Source organism: Miscanthus floridulus, chromosome 1 (genome assembly GCF_019320115.1).
Source record: "Miscanthus floridulus cultivar M001 chromosome 1, ASM1932011v1, whole genome shotgun sequence".
Lineage (NCBI taxonomy): Eukaryota > Viridiplantae > Streptophyta > Magnoliopsida > Poales > Poaceae > Miscanthus > Miscanthus floridulus.
The window spans coordinates 154,596,672-154,621,396 of NC_089580.1; the positions used below are offsets into that span (position 1 = coordinate 154,596,672).

At 47.6% G+C, this 24,725-nt stretch overlaps 3 protein-coding genes across 3 annotated transcripts; 1 reads left to right on the top strand and 2 right to left on the bottom strand.

Moving 5' to 3' along the window:
• Positions 1–14,636: 14,636 nt before the first annotated feature.
• On the bottom strand, positions 14,637–15,585 carry LOC136498538 (protein DMP2-like). The gene has a single exon (XM_066494447.1). It carries the CDS (start codon positions 15,369–15,371, stop codon positions 14,793–14,795), a length of 579 nt encoding a protein of 192 aa, XP_066350544.1. The 5' UTR covers positions 15,372–15,585; the 3' UTR covers positions 14,637–14,792.
• Positions 15,586–18,118: 2,533 nt separating this feature from the next.
• On the top strand, positions 18,119–20,011 carry LOC136544515 (probable transcription factor At3g04930). The gene has a single exon (XM_066536655.1). The coding sequence runs from the start codon at positions 18,650–18,652 to the stop codon at positions 19,781–19,783; it is 1,134 nt and encodes a 377-aa protein (XP_066392752.1). The 5' UTR covers positions 18,119–18,649; the 3' UTR covers positions 19,784–20,011.
• Positions 20,012–20,163: 152 nt separating this feature from the next.
• Positions 20,164–24,039, bottom strand: LOC136544505 (uncharacterized). The gene is made up of 3 exons (XM_066536648.1): positions 23,654–24,039; positions 20,964–23,556; positions 20,164–20,877 (listed from the first exon to the last, which is right to left on the bottom strand). Exons 1-3 carry the CDS (start codon positions 23,913–23,915, stop codon positions 20,661–20,663), a joined length of 3,072 nt encoding a protein of 1,023 aa, XP_066392745.1. The 5' UTR covers positions 23,916–24,039; the 3' UTR covers positions 20,164–20,660.
• Positions 24,040–24,725: the final 686 nt, after the last annotated feature.

The following is a 24,725-nucleotide window of genomic DNA, read 5'->3' on the forward strand; positions in this document are numbered from 1 at the left end:
CGATGCACCTATGCATTAGCACTTATACATTTGCATCATATAGGACATAGGAGGAGTTGCTAGTAGTAGTTTAGGAAGAGCAGACTGGGACAGATCCACAAGAAGTCCAGGCACAGGAGGTGCCAGAGGAAGAGGAGTAAGGAGAGGACTTGCTCGAGTGCGTGGATCATCAACCTAGTTCGTTCGAACAAGGCAAGCCTCGGAGCACTCTAAGTCTCCTACTTTATAAAAGCAATGCTTTCTATATATATGAGTTTATATATTATTGCATTAAGTCATAGGAGTTGATTGAAACTGTTGATGCATTTATTACTATCCTTGCCTACCTTATTACCTTTTTACCCTGTTAGGTCAGGATTGAATAACTGCTTAGCCTTGCTTAGACCAGTAGCGATCGGTGATTTTCGGTCACCGACATTGATAGGTGGTTACTGGAAGAATTTAGCTATGGAAAGAATGATATCCTAGAAATTAACCATGTGTGATGGATAATTGGAGACCGGACAGAAAAACTTGGAGGCAACCAGACAGGGTTCTGGGGTGCTGATTAGTCTTCTGTCTATGTCAATTATGGATCAATCGTTGCTCATCCCTCTTGTCATGTTGAACGCATGCCTCACATTTAGCTAGCCGAATAAAGTATCTTTCGATCGTGAAGCTAGTGACATTATTCGAGCTGGGATAAAGTCAGATTGGTAGACTGGTGCTGAAGGGGGTATGACGGGGATGCGAAGAGTGAGCCCAAGGTGCGTCCTGGCTATCGAGCGGTCCCTGGGTAGTGCGGTCCATGACTGTTATCCCGCGGCTACTTGGAAAGTGTCATTAGTGATCTGTAGCTCACTAGATCGGTGAGTGTGGTTTGTGTGAGGAATAAATCACCAGCTGGTTAGGAATCGATTCGAATCGCCATCGCTCCTGGATAGTGAGCACTTGACTTGAGCTACAGCATCATAGTAATTATGATGGAACACTGATGGTTATCTGGATGGTATGGGATATGCTAAATCTAAGTTGGTAACTGGATGTTATTGGTTAATCACGTGATTGCTATAGTATAGGTGCTTACCTAGATGGATAGGTCATAATAAAAATGATGCAAAGTACTTAAAATGATTTCTTCATAATAGCTTATGCTTTTCGTAAATGAGTCAGCTAGCCCACTAAAGAAAGGCTTGCATAATCCTTGGTGTCGCTTTATTTTGGTTTAAGACGGGTAAGTCTAGCTAAGGACCTTCTCATACTCAGAGCATTGTTCTCATTGTTGTTGTAGATGGTCAAATGTACTATGGCTATTGCATTAACTGCCTATACCCGGCAATGGGCGACAACTAGGACCAAGGGCAATGGTCACTCCGTATCTCTCATCTGATGCTTTTGTTGGAGATGACTACCTACCGACACTGTATCTGAACCAAAAGTGTGTGTGTGGCTTTAAAACTATTTGCTTCCGCTATTTCAGTTTGAAGTTGGGTTGTAATAACTTTTTGTTCTAAACTCTGATGTATCCAACTGTCATTGCGAACTTTATGTAACATGTGACGGTGATTGCTAAACTTGTACGATCTTGGTTTGTATGTCGATTGGTTTGAAATCCTTCGTGGTTTCACAGACTACCGGGTTATACGGGCTTAAGTTTGCTAAATTATCTGCTTCGACGGAAGATTTCCTTACTTAATCTTGTATAATTGGTTGGTTCTATTACAGGCGTGCAGGAGGCCGCCGGTGTGGGCGCCGACACTGGATGGGGACTGAAGCGTGCTAGCCCACCCAAGGCTAGCCCTTTGTGCTACCGTGCTTGGCTTGGCTCTACCAGAACACACCGGTTGTAGAGGAGTTCGTGGCCGTGGCTCTTGGCTTCGCAGCGGTGGCTCGGAGTGCTCCTGGTTAGAGTTCGACGGTGGGGTCGTGGCAGTGCTTGGTAGGGAGGCGGCGCTGAGGTGCACCACAGGGGCACGCAGCTATGCCGAGGATAAAGGAGGCATGCCTATGGACTCAAACATCAAGAAGGCAGCAGCGGCTTCAGCGTGGATTAGGTCGGCATGGTTCCTCAGTAGGGCAAGCACAGCTCTAGTGAAGAAGTGGCTCGGCCTTGGTTAGCCCGAGGTCAGCAAGGAGCTTGGTGTGATGGTGGGAACCTAGGCATGTCCCAATTCTGCATGACATGGACGGCAAGTCGAGGCCGGCACGGTGTTGGTACGGCTCGACCTTTCTTGGAGCAGAGCACGACGCGAGCCCATCCTGGCCCTAGCGGAGGCCGATGAGGTGGGGGTGTGACATTGGTCAGGTCGCGGCGCGGCCTTAGCTTGGCAACGTCGTGCGCGATGTGGACGGGGACCACGACGGCAGGCCATGGTAGCAGCGGTGGCATGCTGGTGTAGGGCACCGGCACAGGATGGGAATCGGCGCATGCTGGCCACCTAGGGTGCCGCAGACCCGCAGTCGCGGTGCCACCTCCTGTTCTAGTACGCGTGCATCAGCTATGCGCTCATCTACGATATCTTGGCGGCGCTCGTGCTCCTCATCCTTCACCCCACCACCAGCTCCTGCCTCACCGTGTTCGAGCTTGCAAGTCATCACCACCTCGCCTAGGCTCCACTTCACCACCGAGGTCGATAGGCTTGGGCCAGATGTAGACGCTGCAGCACCGGCATAGAGCATGCCTCCCTGATGGTGGTTGGCACTCCGTTCTACCTCGCCGATGAGAACCCAACTCCACGAGGCTTACATCAAGCACCACCTGCGCTCCATCAGATGTGGGCTCATCGAGGAAGCGGCTGCAGCTACCGGACCTACTTCTACACCGACGTGACCAAGTACTCCATGGACACATACCTGCTTGGGCACCACATGCAGTTCTACAGCCAGGCCGGCTGCCTCACCGTGTGCGCATAGCTGGTTCACGATGATGACGCGTCCATGGACATGGACGGCAGTGGTGGTGGCGACCGGGATGAGTGCATGCTAGAATTCTTCCTCCCACTGGATTGCAGGGACAGCGTGACGCAAAAGTAGCAACGGACGCCGTCGTGGCTGAAGGGAACAGAGTACCTCTAAAATGTAGATTAGGGGATAAACATCTTACTTGGATGGAGAAACTAATTCCTATACTTCACCCTGGCGCAGTTGCGATGCAGCCACATGGACGCCGGTGTTGTGGGAGCTTAGCATGGTGGAGTCCAGCGTAGTGGTGGCGAGGTAGAGGCGATGGTGATGCGAGGTGCCGCGGTCTGGTGGTGACGACGAAGTCAGTGGGTCTTCCCATCGCTGGCAGCACCCTCTTTAGATCGGGTTAGGTTTAGCTGTTGGTGGGTCATGGTGGCTTAGGTCAACCTCATAGTTAGAGCCCTAGTCCCCACCACTCTTTATAGTGTTGTGCGATGGGGGCTCACCAACCATGAAGTGGTTGGACGCCCCCGATCAGGGCGTTGATCTAAGGGCCTAATTGGCCATTGGGCCAATTGGTGGAGATCAAACTAACATTCTCCCCCTTGATCTCACACCATCTTTCAAATTCATATTATTTACTTTTGTTCATTCCATTACAGATTAGCGCATAGAGTATGTTTCATCATCACGGTCAATTGCCTATAGATTTAACAACTACAACACACCACTCTGTTCTGAAATAGATACTTAACTTTGTGTCTCCTTTTGTCCAGGAATTATAGGCTTTCTCTTAAACCCATGCCGGCTACATGTTATCTGAACATGTTGGGTGGTAAGCCTTTTGTAAGCAGATCCGCGAGCATCTTTTTGGTACTTATATGCTTAAGACTTATGACATGATCTCGGACTTTTTCTTTCACAACATAATACTTTATGTCAATGTGTTTGGTAGCACCACTTGACTTATTGTTGTGAGCATATTGTACTGCCGGATTATTATCGTAGTATAATTTAAGTGGTCTATAGATGTTGTCAACCACCTTCAAACCGGGTATGAACTTCTTTAGCCAGTTCACCTGCCCCGTTGCCTCATAACACGCTACAAACTTGGCATACATTATGGACGATGTAGTGACGGCTTGCTTTGAGCTTTTCCATGAAACAGGTCCCCTACGAGAGTGAATACAAATCCAGATGTGGATTTTCTATCATCTCCCGCATAATCAGAATCTGAATATCCCACTATATGGAGTGAATCTGATCTTCTATATGTCATCATGAGGCTTTTTGTTCCTTGCAAATAACGCAAGACTTTCTTTACTAATTTTTAGTGTTTTGTTCTAGGATTGCTCTAGAATCTACCAAGTAACCCGGTAACAAATGCCAAGTTAGGGCGCATACATACTTGAGCATATTGCAAGCTTCCGACAGCTGAAGCATATGGAACCATTTTCATTTGATCGATCGCATACTGATTTCAGGGGCATTGAAAATCCCCATATATGCCGCCCTTAACTATAGGAGCAGGTGAGGGACTACATGTGTGCATATTGAATTTCTTTAAGATCTTTTCTATGTATGCCTTTTGTGACAGTCCTAATACCCATTTACTTCTATCTCGGTGAATCTCGATCCCTAGAATGAATGAAGCTTCGCCAAGATCTTTTATATCAAATTTTGAGGACAAAACTTCTTTGTCTCTAGTAGTAGACTGACATCACTACTAGCAAGTGAGATATCATCCACAAACAGGACAAGGAAGATAAACTTCCCATTCTTAAACTTTGCATAGACACAATTGTCCTCTACATTTTCTTTAAACCCAAAATTTCTTATTGTCTGATCAAACATCAAGTACCACTGTCTTGAAGCTTGTTTTAATCTATAAATGGATTTCTTTAGGCGGCATCCCATTCGTTCTTTTCCTTCTATGAAAAAACCTTTTGGTTGTGCCATATAAACATTTTTCTTCAAGTCCCCATTGAGAAAAGTTGTCTTTATATCCATCTGATGTAATTCTAAATCATAATGTGCCACTAATGCCATTATGATTCTAAAGGAATCCTTACATGAGACTGGAGAAAATGTCTCATTGTAATCAATGCCTTCTCTTTGCGTAAAACCTTTTGCCACAAGACGCGCTTTATATCTATCTATATTCCCTTGAGAGTCAAGTTTTGTTCTGTAGACCCATTTATAGCCTACTATTTTGGCTACTTTAGGAATTATTTACAAGTCCCAAACTTTATTGGCATTCATAGATTTCATTTCATCTTCCATGGTCTCAAGCCACTTTGATGAATGATCACTTCTCATGGCTTCTTCAAATGAGGTGGGATCATCCTCCATTTGAAATTCCTTAGTGTTGTATACTTCATAGTCAGCAGGAATAGTTGATTTTCTAACTCTTTGAGACCTTCTAGGGGCCTCCACATTTGGCATATCTTCTATTTGAGGCTGTTGTTGCTTGTAACACCTCGGTGTTAAGCATGCATTAACATTTTGCAAATCATGAGCATAATCATTATTATGCATTCATAAGCATGACATGAAATATAGAATTGAAACATACTAATGAAACATGTATGTTGCATAGTTTTGTTTTAATAGATTGGATGGTATGTTTGTTTTGCCATGTGTGTACCTTGGTTGATCACTTAGACCACTTAGAAGTAATTAGGATGCAATTTGGAGCAAGGTGTATATTCAAAGTTTTCTCAAATTTTGCTTTTAAAAATAATCATCTAAAATAGTTTTTTTATTCAAATTAACTTTAAATCTATAGTTCAAAATCTAATTGGATTTTGGCCTTACTCTTTTTGGCAAAGTTGTAGAGTACATTTTTCTAAGCAACTTCTATTTTGGGTCCAACTTTTGAAACTGCTTTGAAAAGGTTTAAAATTTCATTTGAATGAATTTGGGAGAGAAAAGAAAATGAAAAAAAACAATTCTTACCTTAGTTGGGCCGCCGCTCTGCTTCTGGCCCAGCTAGCTAAGCTGGCCTAGCCCACCTGCGCTCCCGCCAGCGCGCGCACCCGCGCCAGCGCCAGCGCCGCACCTCCGTGTGCCCGCGGTAGAGTCCCACCGCCACGTGGCTGCCATGCACCGCCGACGTCGCCACGCCCTAACCGTTTTGTCGGCCCGGGCACGCCCTGCTCCCTCACTCTGCCATTCCCTCCCTTCCTTCGCCTTGTCCTCGCTCGGACAACAGCAGCAATAGCTCCCGCACGCATAGGCAGCTTCGCCGCCGCACGCGCATCGCCGGAGTTGGCTCGCCCGGCCACCCCAGCTCGCCATCGACCGCTCCATCTCGCCCAAAGCTCCGCCTCCACCTCGCGCACCCCATGCTCCCCTCAGTAAGCCATGGGAAGCTTCCCTTCCTCGGGAATCCCTCACCAGAGTAGTGGTCGAGCTCACTAGAGAGCTCCGCTCCGTGGACTCCCCCTCTCTGCTCCACCTCTCTCCCTATCTTCACGCACTCAAGCATAGCCCTGACACGGTGGAGCTCCCAAGCCCCTTCCCGCACCTCATCTCGGCCGGAGATGGCCGGCCGACGTTGAACCGGGCCACCACGCCGCCATGGATGTCGGTGAGCTTGCTCCCGAGCTCCACTAGCCACGATAGCTGCACCAGTAGGTTCGCCTTGCGAAGGAGAGTGCGATAGAGTAGACCTCCTCGCCGGAGACCTCGCCAGCGGCGAGGTTAGCCGTAGTCAGCACCGCCCTTCTTCCTCTCCCGCTGACAGGTGGGGTCCCGCCCCCCAGGCCCATTTGTTAGCCCTTGTGTGTGTACGCGCGTGTACAGATCCCGGTGGATCTAGCGTTTTTGAATCGGGATTTTCAGAAGGAATAAAAGAAACGATTTACAGATTTTGTTTAAATGCTTTGGAAATTCATAAATTGAAAAATATTGCTCCCAAGTTGATGAAACAAATTTCTATATGCTTCTTATTCTTAGATCTATAGTAGAAAAATATTGCATGTGGTTTTTGTGATACTTTTGTATAGGGTTTTATTTAATTCTTGTATTTGCTGTTATCATAGAAAATGTCTAGTAAATAGAATAATTATCAGAAAAATATGGTTCTAGTTTTGTTAATCTCCTTTACTGATGTACTTTGTAGGAAAAATATATGTCATACATGTTCTATAGAGAAATATTGATGTGTAGTTCAAGTGCCTTTAATTGATGATTTTTGTTATTTTGATAGAGAGCAAAAATTGTATAAAACATGTGTATGATAATTTTTGTGCAGTGATTGTTAACTGTGTAGAACATAGGAAAAATATTAAATATGTTGTTTGATACTTTTCATAATACAAAGTATTTTCATGCTCATATTTATGCCATAGCTTGTCATTTTTGTGTAGGCTATTTTACTTATCCAAATGCCATGAAACTTTTATGGTAGTCTACTTAGAGTAGTACTATGCTACTGTAATTTTCTTAGATTTTTTTGTGCTACCAAAATAGGTGTTGCTGTTCAAACCTAGTTTCAATTAGGGTTTAATTAACCTTTTTAATGCATGTTTAGTTAATAATGTTTGCTTTGGTGTATCTTTGAAGCATCTTAGCTTGCTGTGGTGACTTGGCATGTTAGTACAGTGGTTGTAGTAGTAGTATAGTAGTACATGTTCTTGGATGATGTTGGCTACCTTGTATAAGAGCTTTACTTCTACTATGTTCAATAAAGTTAAACATGTTCATCTATATTCCATGCATCATGATCATTACATGTCATCTCTCCGATGCACCTATGTATGAGCACTTATACATCTACATCATATAGGATCACAGGAGGAGTTGCTAGTAGCAGTTTAGGAAGAGCAGACCAGGATAGATCCATAAGAAATCCAGGCACAGGAGGTACCAGAGGAAGAGGAGTAAGGAGAGGACTTGCCCGAGTGCGTGGATCATCAACCTAGTTCGTTCGAACGAGGCAAGCCCCGGAGTATTCTAAGTCTCCTACTTTATAAAAGCAATTCTTTCTATATATGAGTTTATATATTGTTGCATTAAGTTGTAGGAGTTGATTGAAACCGTTGATGCATTTATTACTATCCTTGCCTACCTTATTACCTTTTTACCCTGTTAGGTCGGGATTGAATAACTGCTTAGCCTTGCTTAGACCGGTAGCAATCGGTGATTTCCGGTCACCTACATTTATAGGTGGTTACCGAAAGAATTTAGCTTTGGAAAGAATGATATCCTGGAATTAACCATGTGTGATGGATAATTGGAGACCGGACGGAAAAGTTGGAGGCAACCAGACAGGGTTCTAGGATGCTGTTAGTTTTCTGTCTATGTTGATTAAGGACCGATCGTTGCTCATCCCTCTTGTCATGTTGAACGTATGCCTCACATTTAGCTGGCCAAATAAAGTCCCTTTCGACCGTGAAGCTAGTGACACTATTCGAGCTGGGATAAACTTGGATTGGCAGACTAGTGCTGAAGGGGGTATGATGAGGATGCAAAGAGTGAGCCCAAGGTGTGTCCTGGCTATCGGGCGGTCCCTGGGTAGTGCGGTCCATGACTGTTATCCCGTGGCTACTTGGAAAGTGTCATTAGTGATCTGTAGCTCACTTAATCGGTGAGTGTGGTTTGTGTGAGGAATAAATCACCAGCTGGTTAGGAATCGATTTGAATCGCCATTGCTCCTTGATAGTGAGCACTTGACTCGAGCTACAGCATCATAGTAATTATGATGGAACACTGATGGTTATCTGGATGGTATGGGATATGCTAAATCTAAGTTGGTAACTAGATGTTATTGGTTAATCAAGTGATTGCTATAGTATAGGTGCTTACCTAGATGGATAGGTCATAATAAAGATGATGCAAAGTACTTAAAATGGTTTCTTCATGATAGCTTATGCTTTTCGTAAACGAGTCAGCTAGCCCACCAAAGAAAGGCTTGCATAATCCTTGGTGTCGCTTTATTTTGGTTTAAGACGGGTAAGTCTAGCTGAGGACCTTCTCGTACTCAGGGCGTTATTCTCATTGTTGTTGTAGATGGTCAAATGTACTACGGCTATTGCATTAACTACCTATACCCGGTGATGGGCGACAACTAGGACCAAGGACAATGGTCACTCCGTATCTCTCATCTGATGCTTTTGTTGGAGATGACTACCTACCGACACTATATCTGAACCAAAAGTGTGTGTGTGGCTTTAAAACTATTTGCTTCCACTATTTTAGTTTGAACTTGGGTTGTAATAACTTTATGTTCTAAACTCCGATGTATCCAACTGTCATTGCGAACTTTATGTAACATATGACGGTGATTCCTAAACTTGTATGATCTTGGTTTGTATGTCGATTGGATTGAAATCCTTCGTGGTTTCACGGACTACCGGGTTATACGGGATTAAGTTATCTAAATTATCTGCTTCGGCGGAAGATTTCTTTACTTAATCTTGTATAATTGGTCAGTTCTGTTATATTGCTCCCCCCTCTTGTGTGGCAATAGGTTCTACGGGATCCTAAAGAATAGGTTCCTCATCGTCATTCATTGTTGCCACAGGCAGAATAACAATAGGTGCTGGCACCACAGTATCTTGCACTATCGGTGCAGCAACAGCAGGTAGTAAGAAAAATGGCTCATGAATCATCGGAGTGGGCGCATACACCTGCTTCTCTTCAAGGTCAATTTCTCGAGCTACCATGCTCCCCCTCATCATTTCATCCTCTAGGAAGACAGCATGTTGTGTTTCCATAAACTTTGTATGTCTGTCTGGACAGTAGAAATGAAAACCTTTTGACTTTTCTGGGTAGCCAATAAAATGGAAACTTACTGTTTTGGGATCTAGTTTCCCAATGTTTGGGTTAAATACTTTGGCCTTGGTAGGACTCCCCCACACACATAAGTGGTTTAGTGAGGGTACTCTTCCTATCCACAACTCATACGGTGTTTTGGCACCGACTTACTTGGTACTCTATTGAGAATATGAATGTTAGTTTTTAACGCCTCCATCCACAGGCTCAACGGTAAGGTGGAGTAACTTATCATACTGCGCACCATATCCATTAGGATATGATTGCGTCATTTAGCTACTCCATTCTACTGAGGTTCGCCCGGTGTAGAATACTAGGCTACTATGCCATTCTCCTGTAAGAACCTTGCAAAAGGTCTAGGAACTTGGCCATATGGGGTATGCCGATCGTAGTACCCTTCCCCCATGGTCGGACCTGACTATCTTAATCTTTAAATTGTGTTGGTTTTCAACTTCTGCCTTAAATATCTTAAATTTATCCAATACTTCTGTTCTTTCTTTGATTGGATAAATGTAGCCATAACGGGAGTAATCATCCGTGAATGTTATGAACGAATCATAACCATCCACACTCTTTACAGGAAATAGACCACAGATGTTTGTGTGAATAATCTATAAAATTCCCGTGCTTTGTTTGGCATCTTTCTTAATTTTCTTTACATACTTTCCTTTTATGCATTCTCTGCATTGTTCTAAATCTGAGAACTCTAATGGAGGAAGAATATCATTCTTAACTAGTTTTTCTATTCTCCTCCTTGAAATATGGCCTAAACGACAGTGCCATAATTTCAACGACGCATCGTGAGCTCTCTTTCATTTTCTGTTTACATCCGTAGACGAGGATACATTCTCATTGTCGCATGCAGTGTTCCCATCATCGCATACAACATTCACATCATCACGTAGTGATAACAAATAGTATGTGCTCTCTTATGCCACCATTTCTAGAGTACCACTCTGTCACCAGCTGCTTTATCAGCTGGGTAGCATATGTCTTTGAAGAGCCAGTGAACTGACTCTTTATTCTATCGAGGTACTCGATGACCGTGTCACACTCTGGGATTGAGCCCACAATTGCAGGCTCAATCGTGTTCTTTATCACAGCCAAACATTTCTTGTTGACAGTGACCCACTTCCTATGCAAATCCCTCTCTCTAGTTACACAAGCGGCATCAGCCTCGTTTGTCTCCCTCACCGGTGCCACAGGCTCAGTGGGACACGGTGAGGTGACTACTCAGTTCACCTCGGCCAAGATGAAGGTCAGGCCAATCTTTTTCTTCCACTTCGTGTAGTTGTCATCTTTGAGAGTGGGGATCTCTTTGATATAACCCATCAAGTTGTATCCGCTTAAAACACAATTCATATTGAGTGAGAACATAAACATAATAATAACAATTGCATGCCATAGTTCTAACGTTGGTCAAAATTAAAACATACAATTGTCATCTACACTAATTCTACATCACCATTGAGCAGAAATAGAATTAATGCATAAATCATTAAAATTACGATATTGTTATTAACAACGTTGGCCAGAAAATAACAACATCATAATCATGTCAAAATCTCTTTTTCTTCAATTAAATATCACGTTGGTTCAAAATAACCGGAGAATAAACTATTTCTTTAGCAGCGGAAAAACTAATTCAATTTAATGAATTTTGCCCACAGGAAAAATCTCTTTTCTATTTTCTTTGAGCCATTTATCCATTTCCCAGGAAATAACGATTTACTGGAAAAAGAAAAGGAAAAATGGACTCAAATCAGTACTGTTCCTTCGGCCTGACCAAGAAAGCGGCCCGGCCTACCTTGCGCGCGCGCGGCTCCCACCCAGGCCGCAACTTGGGCCTGGGCCGGGAAAGCGGCTCGCCCGCTCATGCCCGCCTGGGCTTGCCTCCGGCCCGTTGCTTCCGCACCATTGATGCAGATCGGATGGTCGAGCGCGCGCTTCGGAGGATCAAAAACCGCGACACGGCGGCCAGCACCCGAAACCCTAGCCATTTGTTCTCTCGCCCTCTCTCTCTCGTGCGCGCACAGCTGCTCTCTGCTTAGCGCAGCAGCCCTCAGCATAACGAGCAGCAGCGGCGACCGAGCAACATGGCGTCATTGCCGGCCCCTTCGTCGACGCGCGCTCCCCACGCGGGTGAGCGTGCCTCCATCGAGCGGACTAGCGGCGGCGCCCTTGGCCAGAGCTTGCATGGCTTGGCCATCTTCCCGTGCGCCGGCGAGGCGGCAACGCGGTGCATGGCAAGGTAGGCCCCTTCCCCTTTCCCCTTCTTCTCTGATTTGGATCTTCTTCTCTGTTCTTCTCGGATCTCATCCAATTGGGGATTAGGGTTAGGGTTACGTCAAGTTAGGGTTAGGGTTTTCTGTTCTTTTCTTGCCATGCGCCGGCGAAGACGGCGGTGTGGCACCTTTCCCCACGCGGTGGCGGTGGTGACCAGCAGTTAAGTGACGCCTGCCACCCCCCGGTCTCTTTTCATTTTCTTTTACCCGGTTAGGGTTAGGGTTTCGATTCGAACCGGATAGAACCCTCTGTTACTCTTCGATTTCTTTTCAATTCTCTACCCCATACTAGATCTACACACTGGCAACCCGGCTCTGATACCATTGAAGGGAATAGAGTACCTCTGAAACGTAGATCAGGGGATAAACATCTTACTTAGATGGAGAAAATGATTCCTTTACTTCGCCCTGGCACAGTTGCGATGCAGCCGCGTGGACGCCAGTGTCGTGGGAGCTCGGTGCGGTGGAGTCTAGCGTAGTGGTGGCGATGCAGAGGCGACGGTGACGCGAGGTGCCGCGGTCCGGTGGTGACGGCGAAGTTAGTGGGTCTTCTCGTCGCTGGCAGCACCCTCTTTAGATCGGGTTAGGTTTTGCTATTGGTGGTCAACCTCGTAGTTAGAGCCCTGGTCCCTACCTCTCTTTATAGTGTTGTGCGACGGGGCTCCACCAACCATGGTGTGGTTGGACGCCCCCAATCAGGACGTTGATCCCCAACTGGGCCAATTGGTGGAGATCAAACTAATATTGGCTACCATGAGAGAGAGAAGTAGTGGACAGTGGAGAGAGACGATGGGCTTAGTAGTGCGACATAGAAATGGAGCGGTTTTTTTTTTTGCAAAGTAGCCAACGGGCCCGTGTCTAGTCTGCACGGTGGCATGTCCATGTCATCTTTTGGGGCATGCGTGGCGTGTTTTTGGACTGGTGGTGAATGAGACAGATAGATCGAGGATCCAGACTGTAGCATTTTCAGTTCGAGGACCTAGATAGGAATCCACCAAAAGTCAATTTACTCCATGCTATAAATAGTTGTCATGTGTCCAGTCTCACGAATCCAACGGCGCATGGCGGTGTTGGAAAAGCGCGTCAAAACCTAACGGCGAAACGCCATCTCACTCCATTGGTCCCGACCCTGACGCGGCGACGACGCTCCAGCAGTGCGGCGGCGACCTGCTCGCGACGAGGCCAAGGCGCGGCTGCGAGATCGCAGTCAGCGTGCGGGCATAGGCCGGCAGGAGCACGCTGGGCTCGCTGAACCGACGGCCGGGCCCAAGGCTTAAAGGGTGATATTATGCCCGTGTTGTACTGGGATGGCCTGTTTGGCCATCTATAAGAGGGAGTGTAGGCTGTACTCCTAGGCAGTAGCATCCGTTCATCAAATTACTTTTTTTTTTAATGAACGAAGGCAACACAAACACCAAAGGGCAAAGGCGGGCCCCGGATCGAAATGGGGTCCCAGTTTTGTCCGTGCGTGACTCAGCTCGTCCCTCCCCGACCCCGGCCTCTGGCTCCCCCATACGAGATCTCCTCCTTCGTAGCAGCCAGCGGCGGCAGCAATGGCGGACGACAACACGGTGACGCTGGTCCGCCTCATCCTCGCCATCATCCTCCCGCCGCTCGGCGTATTCCTCAAGCACGGCATCAAGGTTCGTCGACGATCCGCCGCCTTGTCGCTCGACGTACGTCGTCGTCGTAGGAACAGACGAACGGAGGCATGCATGCATCACGCACGCACGCCGGAGGAAATTGAATTCACGTCGTGCTGATGAATCTTTTTTTGGTATTGGTATGCATGCCCCATACCGTACCGTACGTGCAGGTGGAGTTCTGGATCTGCCTCATCCTGTCCTTCTTCGCCTACCTGCCCGGGATCATCTACGCCGTCTGGGTGATCATCAAGAGGGACGACTAGGAGCTAGCTAGTGATCAGCAACGCGCCACATGAATGACCGGACCACGCCAAGGCCGTGCATTAGCAGTAGTAGTGTACACGATTGGGTTATTCCGGCTTGGAAACAACATCTTTTTTTCTTTTTTTTTATTGTAATTAAGTGTAAGTATAGGGAGGAGGAGAAGGGTGACTATTAAAGGAGTCGTCCACCGCAGTTGTAGTTGTAGCTAGGCTTGTTTTGAGGATGCATGCAGGAAGCTGCTAGTTATATACATACATACTTTCTTGTCTTAAGCTCTCCCTCTTCGTCGCGGCTTCATCCACTCTCTCCCCCAGTCTCCTGCAGCGGCGTCGGCAGCATCAGCATGCATGCCCTTCCGTCGATCGGCAAGCTCTTTTCCTTCTCCCGCGGTGCAGGAAGTTACTTGCAAATCATCATCAATTGAATATATAATACTTTATTACTGTGGTGATGACACAGCTGGCCTAAGTGTTCCAGACGCTGACGCAGCGTTGAGTGCAAGCAAAAGCTGACCTGACGCAACGGGTCAAGCAGTCAGAGATGGAGCCTGTAGTTTCAAGGTTTCTTTGCGGATGACTGACGAATCCTCTTCGCCCGTCAGATAGTTCGGTTTGGTAATGAGTTCAATATGAAGATGCGTCGAGTGAAGAAGAAGCTAGCACGCTTCGACTATTTGGATTTGGCGCAAGAAAGCAATGGTTTTGATTTTATTTGACAAGCTAATTAAAAGGAGGAACATTAATTGTGTATTGTGGCCGCCAAAGACAGGAACAACGCGCAAGCCGACACACCACACCACCAAGCAAATAAATCAGACAATGCAAAGACACGCTTTGCCTCGAGTCCCGACTCTTAATTTGAGACCCGGCGGCCAAGCATTCGAACTTAACAAACACACGGACCACAGCGACCAGAGACCACGCAAATCAACCGGCTAGTATTTGTGCTGGAAGTCCTCGGTGGCGGTCGTGGGCTGGTACCCGACACCATGCCGGTTGTTGGGAAACAGCATGAACACGTACCCCGCGACGCCGCCGACGACGGGCGGGAGCACGGCCATCATGGTGCGCTCGCTGAGCTCGAGCGCCGGGTAGAGGCAGGCGACGGTGTCGGCGTCGAGGAGCGCGATGGTGGCGAACACGAGCAGCGCCAGCGCGGCGTGGACGAAGTCGCCCGCGCGGAGGCGGTACGCCGACAGGTCCCGGGCGGCGGCGTCCGGGTCGGGCGTGAAGGTGCGCAGGCCCCGCGGCGTCACCACGCCGTAGTGGACGCGGCCGTCGGACCCCACGTAGCTGTCGGTGAAGGAGGAGAAGGCGCAGAAGGCGCCGCAGAGGGCCACCAGCGTCCCGCTGAGTACCTTGTTGAACGTCGCGCAGTGCCCGTTGTTGGTCACCAGCGGGGAAAGGAACTGGAGCAGGAACACCGTGCCGCTTGGGAGTAGCTTGATCAGGTCCGCCACGCCCCGCAGCGCACGGTCCGCCACGCTCACGGTCAAGCTCCGTGGCGCCGCCATATATAATCTCTTTGATTTGATCGGTCCGATCGATCGATCTATCGATGCCTAGCTGCTAGTTGCAGTTGCTGCTTGCTGGTTAGTACTACAGATACAGTGGTGAGCTAGTTTGTGGATCGATCGATCTGCTGTGTAATCTTGCTGTGTGCGACAAGCGGTGGCAAATCAATTGCAATGTTTTCAGCTGGCTTTACTTGGCGAGAGATAGGAATACGAATCATATGATGCAGTGCAACGATCTATAGCTCCCAGTACGTGCTTGCTAGTTGCTGGCAGCGCATATGCATCGTGTGGACGGGGGAACGCGCGAGGAATTGGAACGGTTGCTTGAAAGGATAGTCGATCTGTTTCCGGGGGGGAAAAGTGGCGTTGCTTGGTTTGCTTGCACTCCTGGGCGACATGGATCGATCGGTGATCAGTCGGTGGCGTTTTTGCATGCTTTAAGCAGCAGCAGGGATGACATGCATGCATAGCTTGAGCTTCTTGCCCGCCGGTCTCTATCCAGTCACTACTTGTACACAATCGAATATACACACGCACGGCTTGCACTAACACAATCGAATATATAAGTTCGACTTTGCACTAACACATATAGTAGCGCCTATCATGTCTCTAGATAGCAGCTGCTTGCTTGTGTGAAGGAAACGATTCCTCCTCCTATGGACGGTCGAGTGCGTGGGCACCGATCAATCGGCCGGCTCCTCTACCTGTACTTGACTGATGGTCGTCACATAAAAAAAGGTGGTGTTTGTGGCTTAAGATAGCATGACGACGCCTATGCCAAGTTCCCGACCCAATATTCAATTCGTGCGGGCTCTTTTGACATGATTATTTCAAATTTTTCATGGTGCGACGCTGTTGTTTGTTGCAGTGGGGATGTGCGTTATACTGCTACGACGGAGGACACCGGCAGGTTCCACGGCACAAACATCCTAGGGGGCGTTTCCGGTTATTTGGGCAATTTCTCATGGCAAAGTATGATCAGTAGTCATGCCATCGGCTAGGAGATTCCGTTTCCCTTTCCCGGCGGCCGTCCTCCACTCAAAACGAGCGTTAGGAGCCTAGGACTAGGACTCTGGTCACGTTTAGGAGTATATATAACGCTACCAACGGGAAAATGTGTGTTTTTTTCCCTTCGGTTCCTTAATTTCTACGTTGCTCTATTGAATATGCGTTCGGACGTCACGTTCCCATCGGATGCATCGAACCACACACACAAAAGCTTTGATCGCGCGCTCCGCTCGCTCCTGCCCGCGCGCCTCGCTCCGCACACGCCGCTCGCTTCCGCCCGCGCCGCGTCCCGTCGCCTACGCAGATTTGCACCGTGCTGCTGTAATGGATCGACGGCGTCGAGGTGCAGGGCCATGCCACCGTCTTCGTTACCAAGCTTTTCGGTCCCGTCGGCCCTGTCCTCCCTCACCGCCGTCCCCGAGCCACAACGCCCAGATATAGTCTTGCCACAACTGCCTCCACCGCAGCAGGCCGCCTCCATCCTACTGTCATGGCCGCCTCCACCGCGTCGGGTGCCGCCATCTGCTGTCGCGCCCCGCCTCCACCGCTTCAGTTCGCCACGCCGTCCATGCCATGTTGCGCTGAAAAACGCGTGTTGCAAACGTATGTTCCAGAAGTTTAGATGTTTCAGAGGCATGTTGGAAGTGTTTCATACGGATGTTGCAAAAGTAGATCGAGATGTGTATATGTTGCAATGGTTTATACACGTATGTTTCAAGCGTCTGTTCCCAATGTTTCATCTTCTTTTTTCAGACATATGATGCAAGTGTGTTTATCTGGATGTTGCATATGTTTCACACATGTGTTGCAAATGTTTTATCTGGATGTTGCGTATGTTTGCAATGGTTTTCAAGTGTTCTTTCACATGTTTTTGCAAGTGTTTCAGACACATGTTTCAGGTGTTTCATCTGTCTTCTTCTGTATGTTGCAAGTATTGCATCTAAATGTTTCAAAAGTAGATCAGGTGTTGCACATGGGGTGCGCGAGCGGTCCCCGCACGGCGGTGTAGGCAACGTCCGAACAACGCAGGCCTCATGTGGGCGCACGAAACGCAGGCGCGGGCGGACGACGTCCGAGCGGTGCGGGCCTCGCGTGACGCGCGAAACAAGGCGTGGAAACGCGCTGCAGCCGCGCGCGCCCGGGCGCTATAGCAGTGTCGTTTAAATATAGATTTTCGAGGCAATGGGACATAAAATGATTTACCATAATGTAAGGCTTCAAATTTCTGTAGATTCCGAGAATGACATGCACTATTATTTATCTTAGGTCAAACTATTATAAGTTTGCTCAAGTTTATAGAGACAAGTCTTAACATTTACGCCTTTAAATGAGTATATAAAAATATATCGCATAATGTATCTAAGAGAGTCATTTGATATCATAAATAATATTGTTTTGTCTATAAATTCGATCAAATTTTATGATAATTTGACTTAGGAAAATTCAAAGTAAATACATGTATTTAGGATGGATGCAGTATATAATTGGTTGACGGTTGAAATAGTGCACTACAATGGAAGTGCACTCACTTCAATTTTCAAAGAATGTTTTCTCTAACAATCTCAATGCCCAAAAAACATTAAAGTTTGCTTTAAACTCCAAAGCGCAATAATAGCAACATACATGACACTCCAGTAATGACTAATGAGCATGCCATCCAGACAAAACGCAATAATAATGGCAACATGATTTCTACGGTGACCATAAAAAACATACTCCCTCCATTCTTCTGTTATAAGACACAACTTGACATCACACGGTCTTCCAAATTATACTTTGACAATCTATTTATTTTATTTTAGATTATTTATACTTATAAAATTATATATGACGGTCACTCTTCCAAATCGTGATGTTGGTTTCGTCTAGGCTGAGGATGGGCTGGCATTGTGAAGTGTGTATTCATTCTCATTGCTGGTGGGAGCCCAATCGAATGGCCCATTTTAGGGGGTCTCGACAGCTTCGCAATTTCCGCCTCAATCTCTGGAAGATTGGGCCCAGCCCACCTCCAGTGGTGGTGCGGTGCAGCCAATTCAAGAGAAGGACGGGGGCGTGGTAACCAGGACCCCCCGGTCCAACCATACCGCTAGTCCGCGGTCACGCTCACGCGTAGGCTAACCAAACCAACCCAAAGGTTGGGTTGCAGTCGCAAACGCAAGCGCAAGCGCAAGCGCAAGCGGTCGAGCTCGAGCCCAATCCAGCGGAAACCCCCAACCCTAGCTCCCGACTCGAGCCGATCGACCCCCGATCCGATCCGATCCGATCTAATGTTCCCCACCGTCGACGACCCCTCCGCCGCCGGCGCCATGGTCTCCTCCTCCTTCCCTGACGCCGACGCGTACGGCAACGGCGACTCCGACGACCTCGACTTCCCCGTCGACCCAAACCCCAACCCGGTCTTCTCCTCCTCCCACGTCGCCGCGGCCCCCGCGTCCGGGGCCGGGGAGCGGCGCCCGCTGTTCCAGCGCCTGTGGACGGACGAGGACGAGATCGTGATCCTGCGCGCCTTCGCCGAGTTCACGGCGCAGCGGGGCACCTCCTTCGCGTCGCACCAGTACGACACCACCCCCTTCTACGAGGACATGCGCCGCCGCCTCAACACCGGCTTCACCAAGAACCAGCTCGTCGAGAAGATCCGCCGCCTCAAGCGCAAGTACCGCAACTGCGTCGAGCGCCTCCGCGTCGCCGGCGCCGGCTTCACCTTCCGCTCCCCGCACGAGCAGGCCATCTTCGAGATCGCCCGCACCATCTGGCGCCCCGCCTCCGACAAGCACGGCCGCGACTCCGACGACGAGGGCGGCGGCAACGCCCACGACGCCGCCTTCGCCATGCCCACCTTCGGGATCGACGCCGCCGCCGCAAACGGGGATTCCGCCAAGTCCCCGACCTCGAGGCCACGCCGTGGCCGCCGCCGCCGCCGCACGGGCGACTTCCCCGCCGACGCGGTCGCCGAGACGCTCGCGCTGCCGCCGGCGCACATGCAGATGCCGGTGATGACCGAGGACGCGCTCCCCTCGTACCCGCAGGTGACTGCGGCGGCGGTCATGGACGGTGGCTGCGGCCTCAGCGTGGACCCGGCCTCTGGGCTGCCGGGCGCGCTGTCAGCGGCAACGGCCGTATCCGGCAGCAGCACCGCGGAGAACCCCATCCTGGCGGCGATGTTCAAGGAGATGGTACGCGCGATGCTTAGCGTCGGTGGCGGGGGCGGCACCACGGGGCTTCTGGGGCTGGAGCCGCCGCCCCCTATCGCCGGGGTGCCGATGGAAGGGGAGAAGTGGCGGCAGCAGCGGATCCGGGAGCTGGAGGTGTACCTGCGTCGGATCGACCTGCTGCAGGACCAGGCGAGGGCGGCGCTGGAGGAACTCAGGTCCGCGCCGCACGCCGGAGGCATGAACACTTGATCATCTTGGGTTCATTCAGCAGCTCCAGCGTCGGTCTTCTTCTTGCAGATAGAGCATCGTCCATAACCAACCATAAGAAAGGATCATTTTACTGGTAGATTTATCTAGGCTCGAGCAGCAGCAGAAAGAGGGGTTTTCGTCTGTAATTCTGATTTTCTATCTGCACTGCAGACTAGCCGCGTCGTCTTTCTTATTTATATATAATAACTTATATAAAGGTCGTCCTACCGTGCCTATCTATCCTATTTAAAATTTACAAAAGAATGTATGAGCTCAGCTGCTAATGTCAGTCTTTTCACTGCACATGGAACATCATCTCACCGCTGGCTGTTGATGCAACCCGACAAGCCAGACATGGATACGATCATACGAGGAATCTATAGGAGTGCATCAAAGAATTTCGCATGTTGTAAGTTGTAACAGTCACATGACACTCTCAAGACGGACGAGAAGACGAAGCCATACTTAGCCATAATTTGGTCCTTGGAGTCGGAGCATCGTCGTGTTCAGCAACAAAGAATATGAGAGGTTGACATTCTGTAGCGCAAGTAAGAGATGCACAGACCCAAGTTCAATCCAACCTCAGGCACAATTGTGCCAGAGCCACACAGGAGACACATCAAAGAGAGCTTTTTTGTATTTTATCTTGCTCTTCTCGAAATAATATAGAACTTACTACGCAGATAGCAAAAATGCTGAACATTCGTTGCTCCGGTAGTATTTGGGGCAAATTCAGCAGGGTATTCACGTGCTTTGATACACAGACTTCCCTTGATTGACCTATCACTGTCACACAAACCTATCCGATAACATAATACTATTATGACTAATCATTTCATCTTTTCTGGCTGCCACTCATCAGCGCACATCAAGATATCTATCCTGAGACGACCACAGGAAAAGAAGATTTAACTTTTCCTGGAGCATCAGTAGTTGCAGTATCCGCTGTTGTGTATAAGGACAGCGGCTGCCAGCCTGAAGAATGAGGCACAAGCCATTTCTTTCGAACAACAACGATATGCAGAACCTGGAGAATGTCGCCCAGTGCATACTGCTGCATGCACGATCTCTTCAAGATCATTGCAGCTTGGTACCTACCAGAAGGAAATGCAAATATGTTGCTGGCATTCCAGAATAAAATGATGAAATGATTAACACAAGAGAAGGTACAAATACTGACCTTGACTGAGAATTCATCATTGCAGAGTGGCCATCGGGGGATGAAATGTACTTATAAACTGCCTCTAGCTCCTCTGTGGGATTCTTTGCTTTGGTATTTGTTACATTCACACATTTCCAGAGGCTCTCGTCTTTTGCAACAAATAATGGCATGTCATTTAGTAATTTCTTCATAACGACAGCTTCATGTCGAATGGCAAGTTCAAGAGCCTTCTTAACATCAAAACCTGTTAAATTCAGCTCTCCATAACATATACAGTCTGCAATGTTTGTTTCTGTTGGGAATATCTTTTCAGTCTTCAATATGTCCAAAGCTTGCAATATTATTCCTACTTCAGGCTCAGCAGAATTTGACAGATGTCTTGGCTTATCTCCAGAGTGTTCAGAGCTTTGCATATCACTGGACATATTAGGTTGGTGCCCGACTGTGCAAGTATAGCCACTGAAAGGAGGTTGGCCACTTTGAGGGTCACTAGAGTGATTCAGATAGCAGCTGGAGTTAGAATCCAAGTGAAAAGATGATCTGCTCTCGTGAAAACCTACAGGATGTCCAGAATTATCTGGTATTCCCATCGAAGGACCATTAGTAGGTGGACCTTGAGGCCTGGTCTCAGTAGTTCCTTGAGGGCATTCAGAAATATTCAGTCTACTAAAACTATTGCAAATATCATCCAAACCTTCAAAAGCTGAGCCACTGGACCATGTTCGTGTTTGTGCAAACGGAACACCATTTTGTTCTACTGATGGCGAAGCAGAGCTGCCTCTATGCAAATTTATTGAGTCAGCATGACCATGAACTATACTAGTACCTGAATTATATTGCTCTGATAGCAGAGAAGACTGGACATGCGGATATGTCTGATGGTTCTGGCCACTACTAGCACCAAAAACGAAAGTTCCACTTTTCGCAGTGCACTGAAATGATGTGCTATTCTTCTTACCAAAAATGGATGTTGCTCCATCCTGATGCAAATTGTCAGTAAGTAAAGGTATCTGATCTAATAACAGCAGATTTGAGTCATTCACCCTTGCACTCTGAAGCGATTTGGAGCTTGACGATGCTGACAAAGATTGACTTGGATAGCTTGAAGTACTTCCGTTAGAATTATCAAAAGTTCTAGTAGACGGCTTTATTTCATTGCTTGCTGAAGCTGTGAAAATATTTATCCATTTTGCATAGGGTTGCTCTTTATTGGTCTTGTATTCATTTCCTAACTTCCCATTGTTATCACCCACATTAGAGCAAGAGTTGAGCTTATTCTGTGCTTCAGAACATTTGAATTGCTGATATGTTGGATTATATTTGATAGCACAAACATCAGAATCATGTGTCCCATTTCTTAATGCATGCTCAGCTGATGTGCTAGGTTTTTTACTGAGGAAGGACTCATGTGGTACTCTCACTAGCTCAACCGATGTGCTAGGCTTCTCACCAAGGATGGATTCATGTGGCGCTTTCACTTGATGCAACTCAACTGATGTGCTAGGCTTCTTACCAAGGATGGATTCATGTGGTGCTTTCACTTGATGCAAATGAGCAGAAGCTATAGGCCTTTGAGCTGATGAATGGGACTGAGTAGAAGTTGGCGATGCTGAAACAGAAGCTTGGTCTAGCTCAATTGTACTCTTTCCTACAGGACATTCAGGAACCCCAATTGAACCAACCGGCTTGTTAGCAGAACCAAATGTGATGTTTGTCTTCTTCTTTACATACATCTGAAGTGGCTTCGACACATGTCGATCGACTGCCTTTCCCTTATAACTGCCTGGTGTAAACTCGGAATGAAGCTTACTCTGTGCTTCAAAGTATCTGAAATGCTGAGACATTTGATTACATTGACCATTACTAGCACCAAAATTAAGAGTTGCATTTCTTGGCAAACACCCAGTTGATATGCCAGGCTTATCAGCAAGGACGGGCTGGGTTGTTGCTTCTGCTTGTGAATGAGTAAACAGGACATGTCTATGAGACGACAAGTTGGACAAAGTACGATTTTCCGGTGGAACTGAGGTATTCGCTTTTGCATGTTTTGTTGAGTCAGAACTTGATGATGATAATGATGAAACCGAATAATGGTCGACCTCACTCAGTGTCCTTCCAGTAGAACTTCTAGAAACTCCACCAGCTGGCACTACACGATCTTGACAAATTTCAGTAGTAGATGAATAACTTGCCTTCTTAACATACTTTTGAAGAGTTCTCACTCTAATTTGAGTGCCTTCCTTTCCATTACCATCACTCTTACCATAATCGAAAAGAACCTTACTATGTGAACACTTCAAGGTATCAGAACTATTCAGATGCAGCTTGCAACCTAGCACACTTCTTGGAGGCGGAGGCTCTGGTAGCAGCAGCTCTCCTGCTGTAAGGTTTTCCCAGAGCCAGACCTTCTTAGCTGCAGCAGCAAGCACCTGAGATGATGCATTGGGAGGTCGTACTAGCAGGATATCATAGCGTTTCATCCTAAGTCTGTGAAGGAGGTCAGAGAGATCCTGATCGCCTGAGATAAGCAAGTAGTTGCCCGGTGGAGGATTGTCGAATGCCCAGAACAACATGTCGACAAGCATCCTCTTCTCACTGGTGTCTTTGCTCCCTGCCAATCGTCAGGTGAAAGGGATTCGATTAGCAGCGCGTATTCAACTAGGCGGCAATGGGCTGAGAGCAGGAGAGGGGGAGAGTCTGTACTGTACCGGCAGGGACGTGGTTGAGGCAGATGCCGGTGGCGGAGAGCGCTGCCAGGACGGGCGGGGGGACCCGGGCGGCGTCGCCGTAGGCAGCAATCGAGACGGGGCCGACGTACCGCGCAGCGGCGAGCGCGGCGATGAGGTTGTGGGCGATGCGGTGCGGGTCACAGCGGCCGCGGGGCACCGCGCACTTGTCGATGTCCCACCACACCGACGTCTTGGCCGTCGACGCCGTCGCGACCGCCGCCGTAGGCGCGCACTCTCCCATTGCATCCGCGGGTCCGATGGGTGGTTAATCGTAGGGATGGCTTAGGGTTTCGCCGGCGGTGGAGCCGTCGGGACGGGTGGAGTTGTAATTCGTTTGACGCCGGCGCCGTCTCCGCCAAGGAAGGAGGCAGAGACATCAGTTAAATTGAATGGTTCAGATCAATCCTTGTCTGTTTTGTGTTTCCGTATAACGAAAGCTCGATCTGTTTTACTTTGCGCAATTTCGACATTCAGCCTGTCTGGTTCGCGATTTCAGCCAGAGACAAAAGTTCGCTAGACTCCCCTTTTTTTAAATAAATAAATACACATCTTGTTTTTAATGAGTCAAACTTTTCTAGATTTAACCTATAGAATTACAAAAAAATATTACCAACATTTATATCTTATTTATTATAAAATATATATATTTTACTACTGGTCTAATAATATTTATTATGCATTATAAAGATTAACATTTTTCATATATATTTCGTTACAATAAAAAGTTTAACTTTTTGAAAAATGAGATGTGCAGTTATTTAAAGTCAGGGACATGAAAGTATCGTTTTACAGACAAGTGTAGAGAAGAAAAGAGCACCGTCTCATCAAGATAAAAAAAAATGTCACGCCCAAAAGAAATTTGCCAGCAAATTCGTCATCCAACCAAAGACGCATCCACGGCTCTCTAAAGCAAAAAAATCACGAATATCCCACACTAATAATCTCAATTAAAAAGGTTCAAAAGATTGATTGTCATGAACGACCATCAACTGACCAGTTTAACCAACGTGGCTTTATATTTTACATTTTTACCTAGTACATGAAAAAATAT

Coding starts and splice junctions, on each gene's coding strand:
- LOC136544515 (XM_066536655.1), top strand. CDS start 18,650: ATGTTCCCCACCGTCGACGACCCCTCCGCCGCCGGCGCCATGGTCTCC.
- LOC136544505 (XM_066536648.1), bottom strand. CDS start 23,915: ATGGGAGAGTGCGCGCCTACGGCGGCGGTCGCGACGGCGTCGACGGCC. Junction 23,557..23,653: donor CCTCAACCACGTCCCTGCCG/GTACAGTACAGA, acceptor GACGATTGGCAG/GGAGCAAAGACACCAGTGAG. Junction 20,878..20,963: donor ATGATGAATTCTCAGTCAAG/GTCAGTATTTGT, acceptor TCCTTCTGGTAG/GTACCAAGCTGCAATGATCT.
- LOC136498538 (XM_066494447.1), bottom strand. CDS start 15,371: ATGGCGGCGCCACGGAGCTTGACCGTGAGCGTGGCGGACCGTGCGCTG.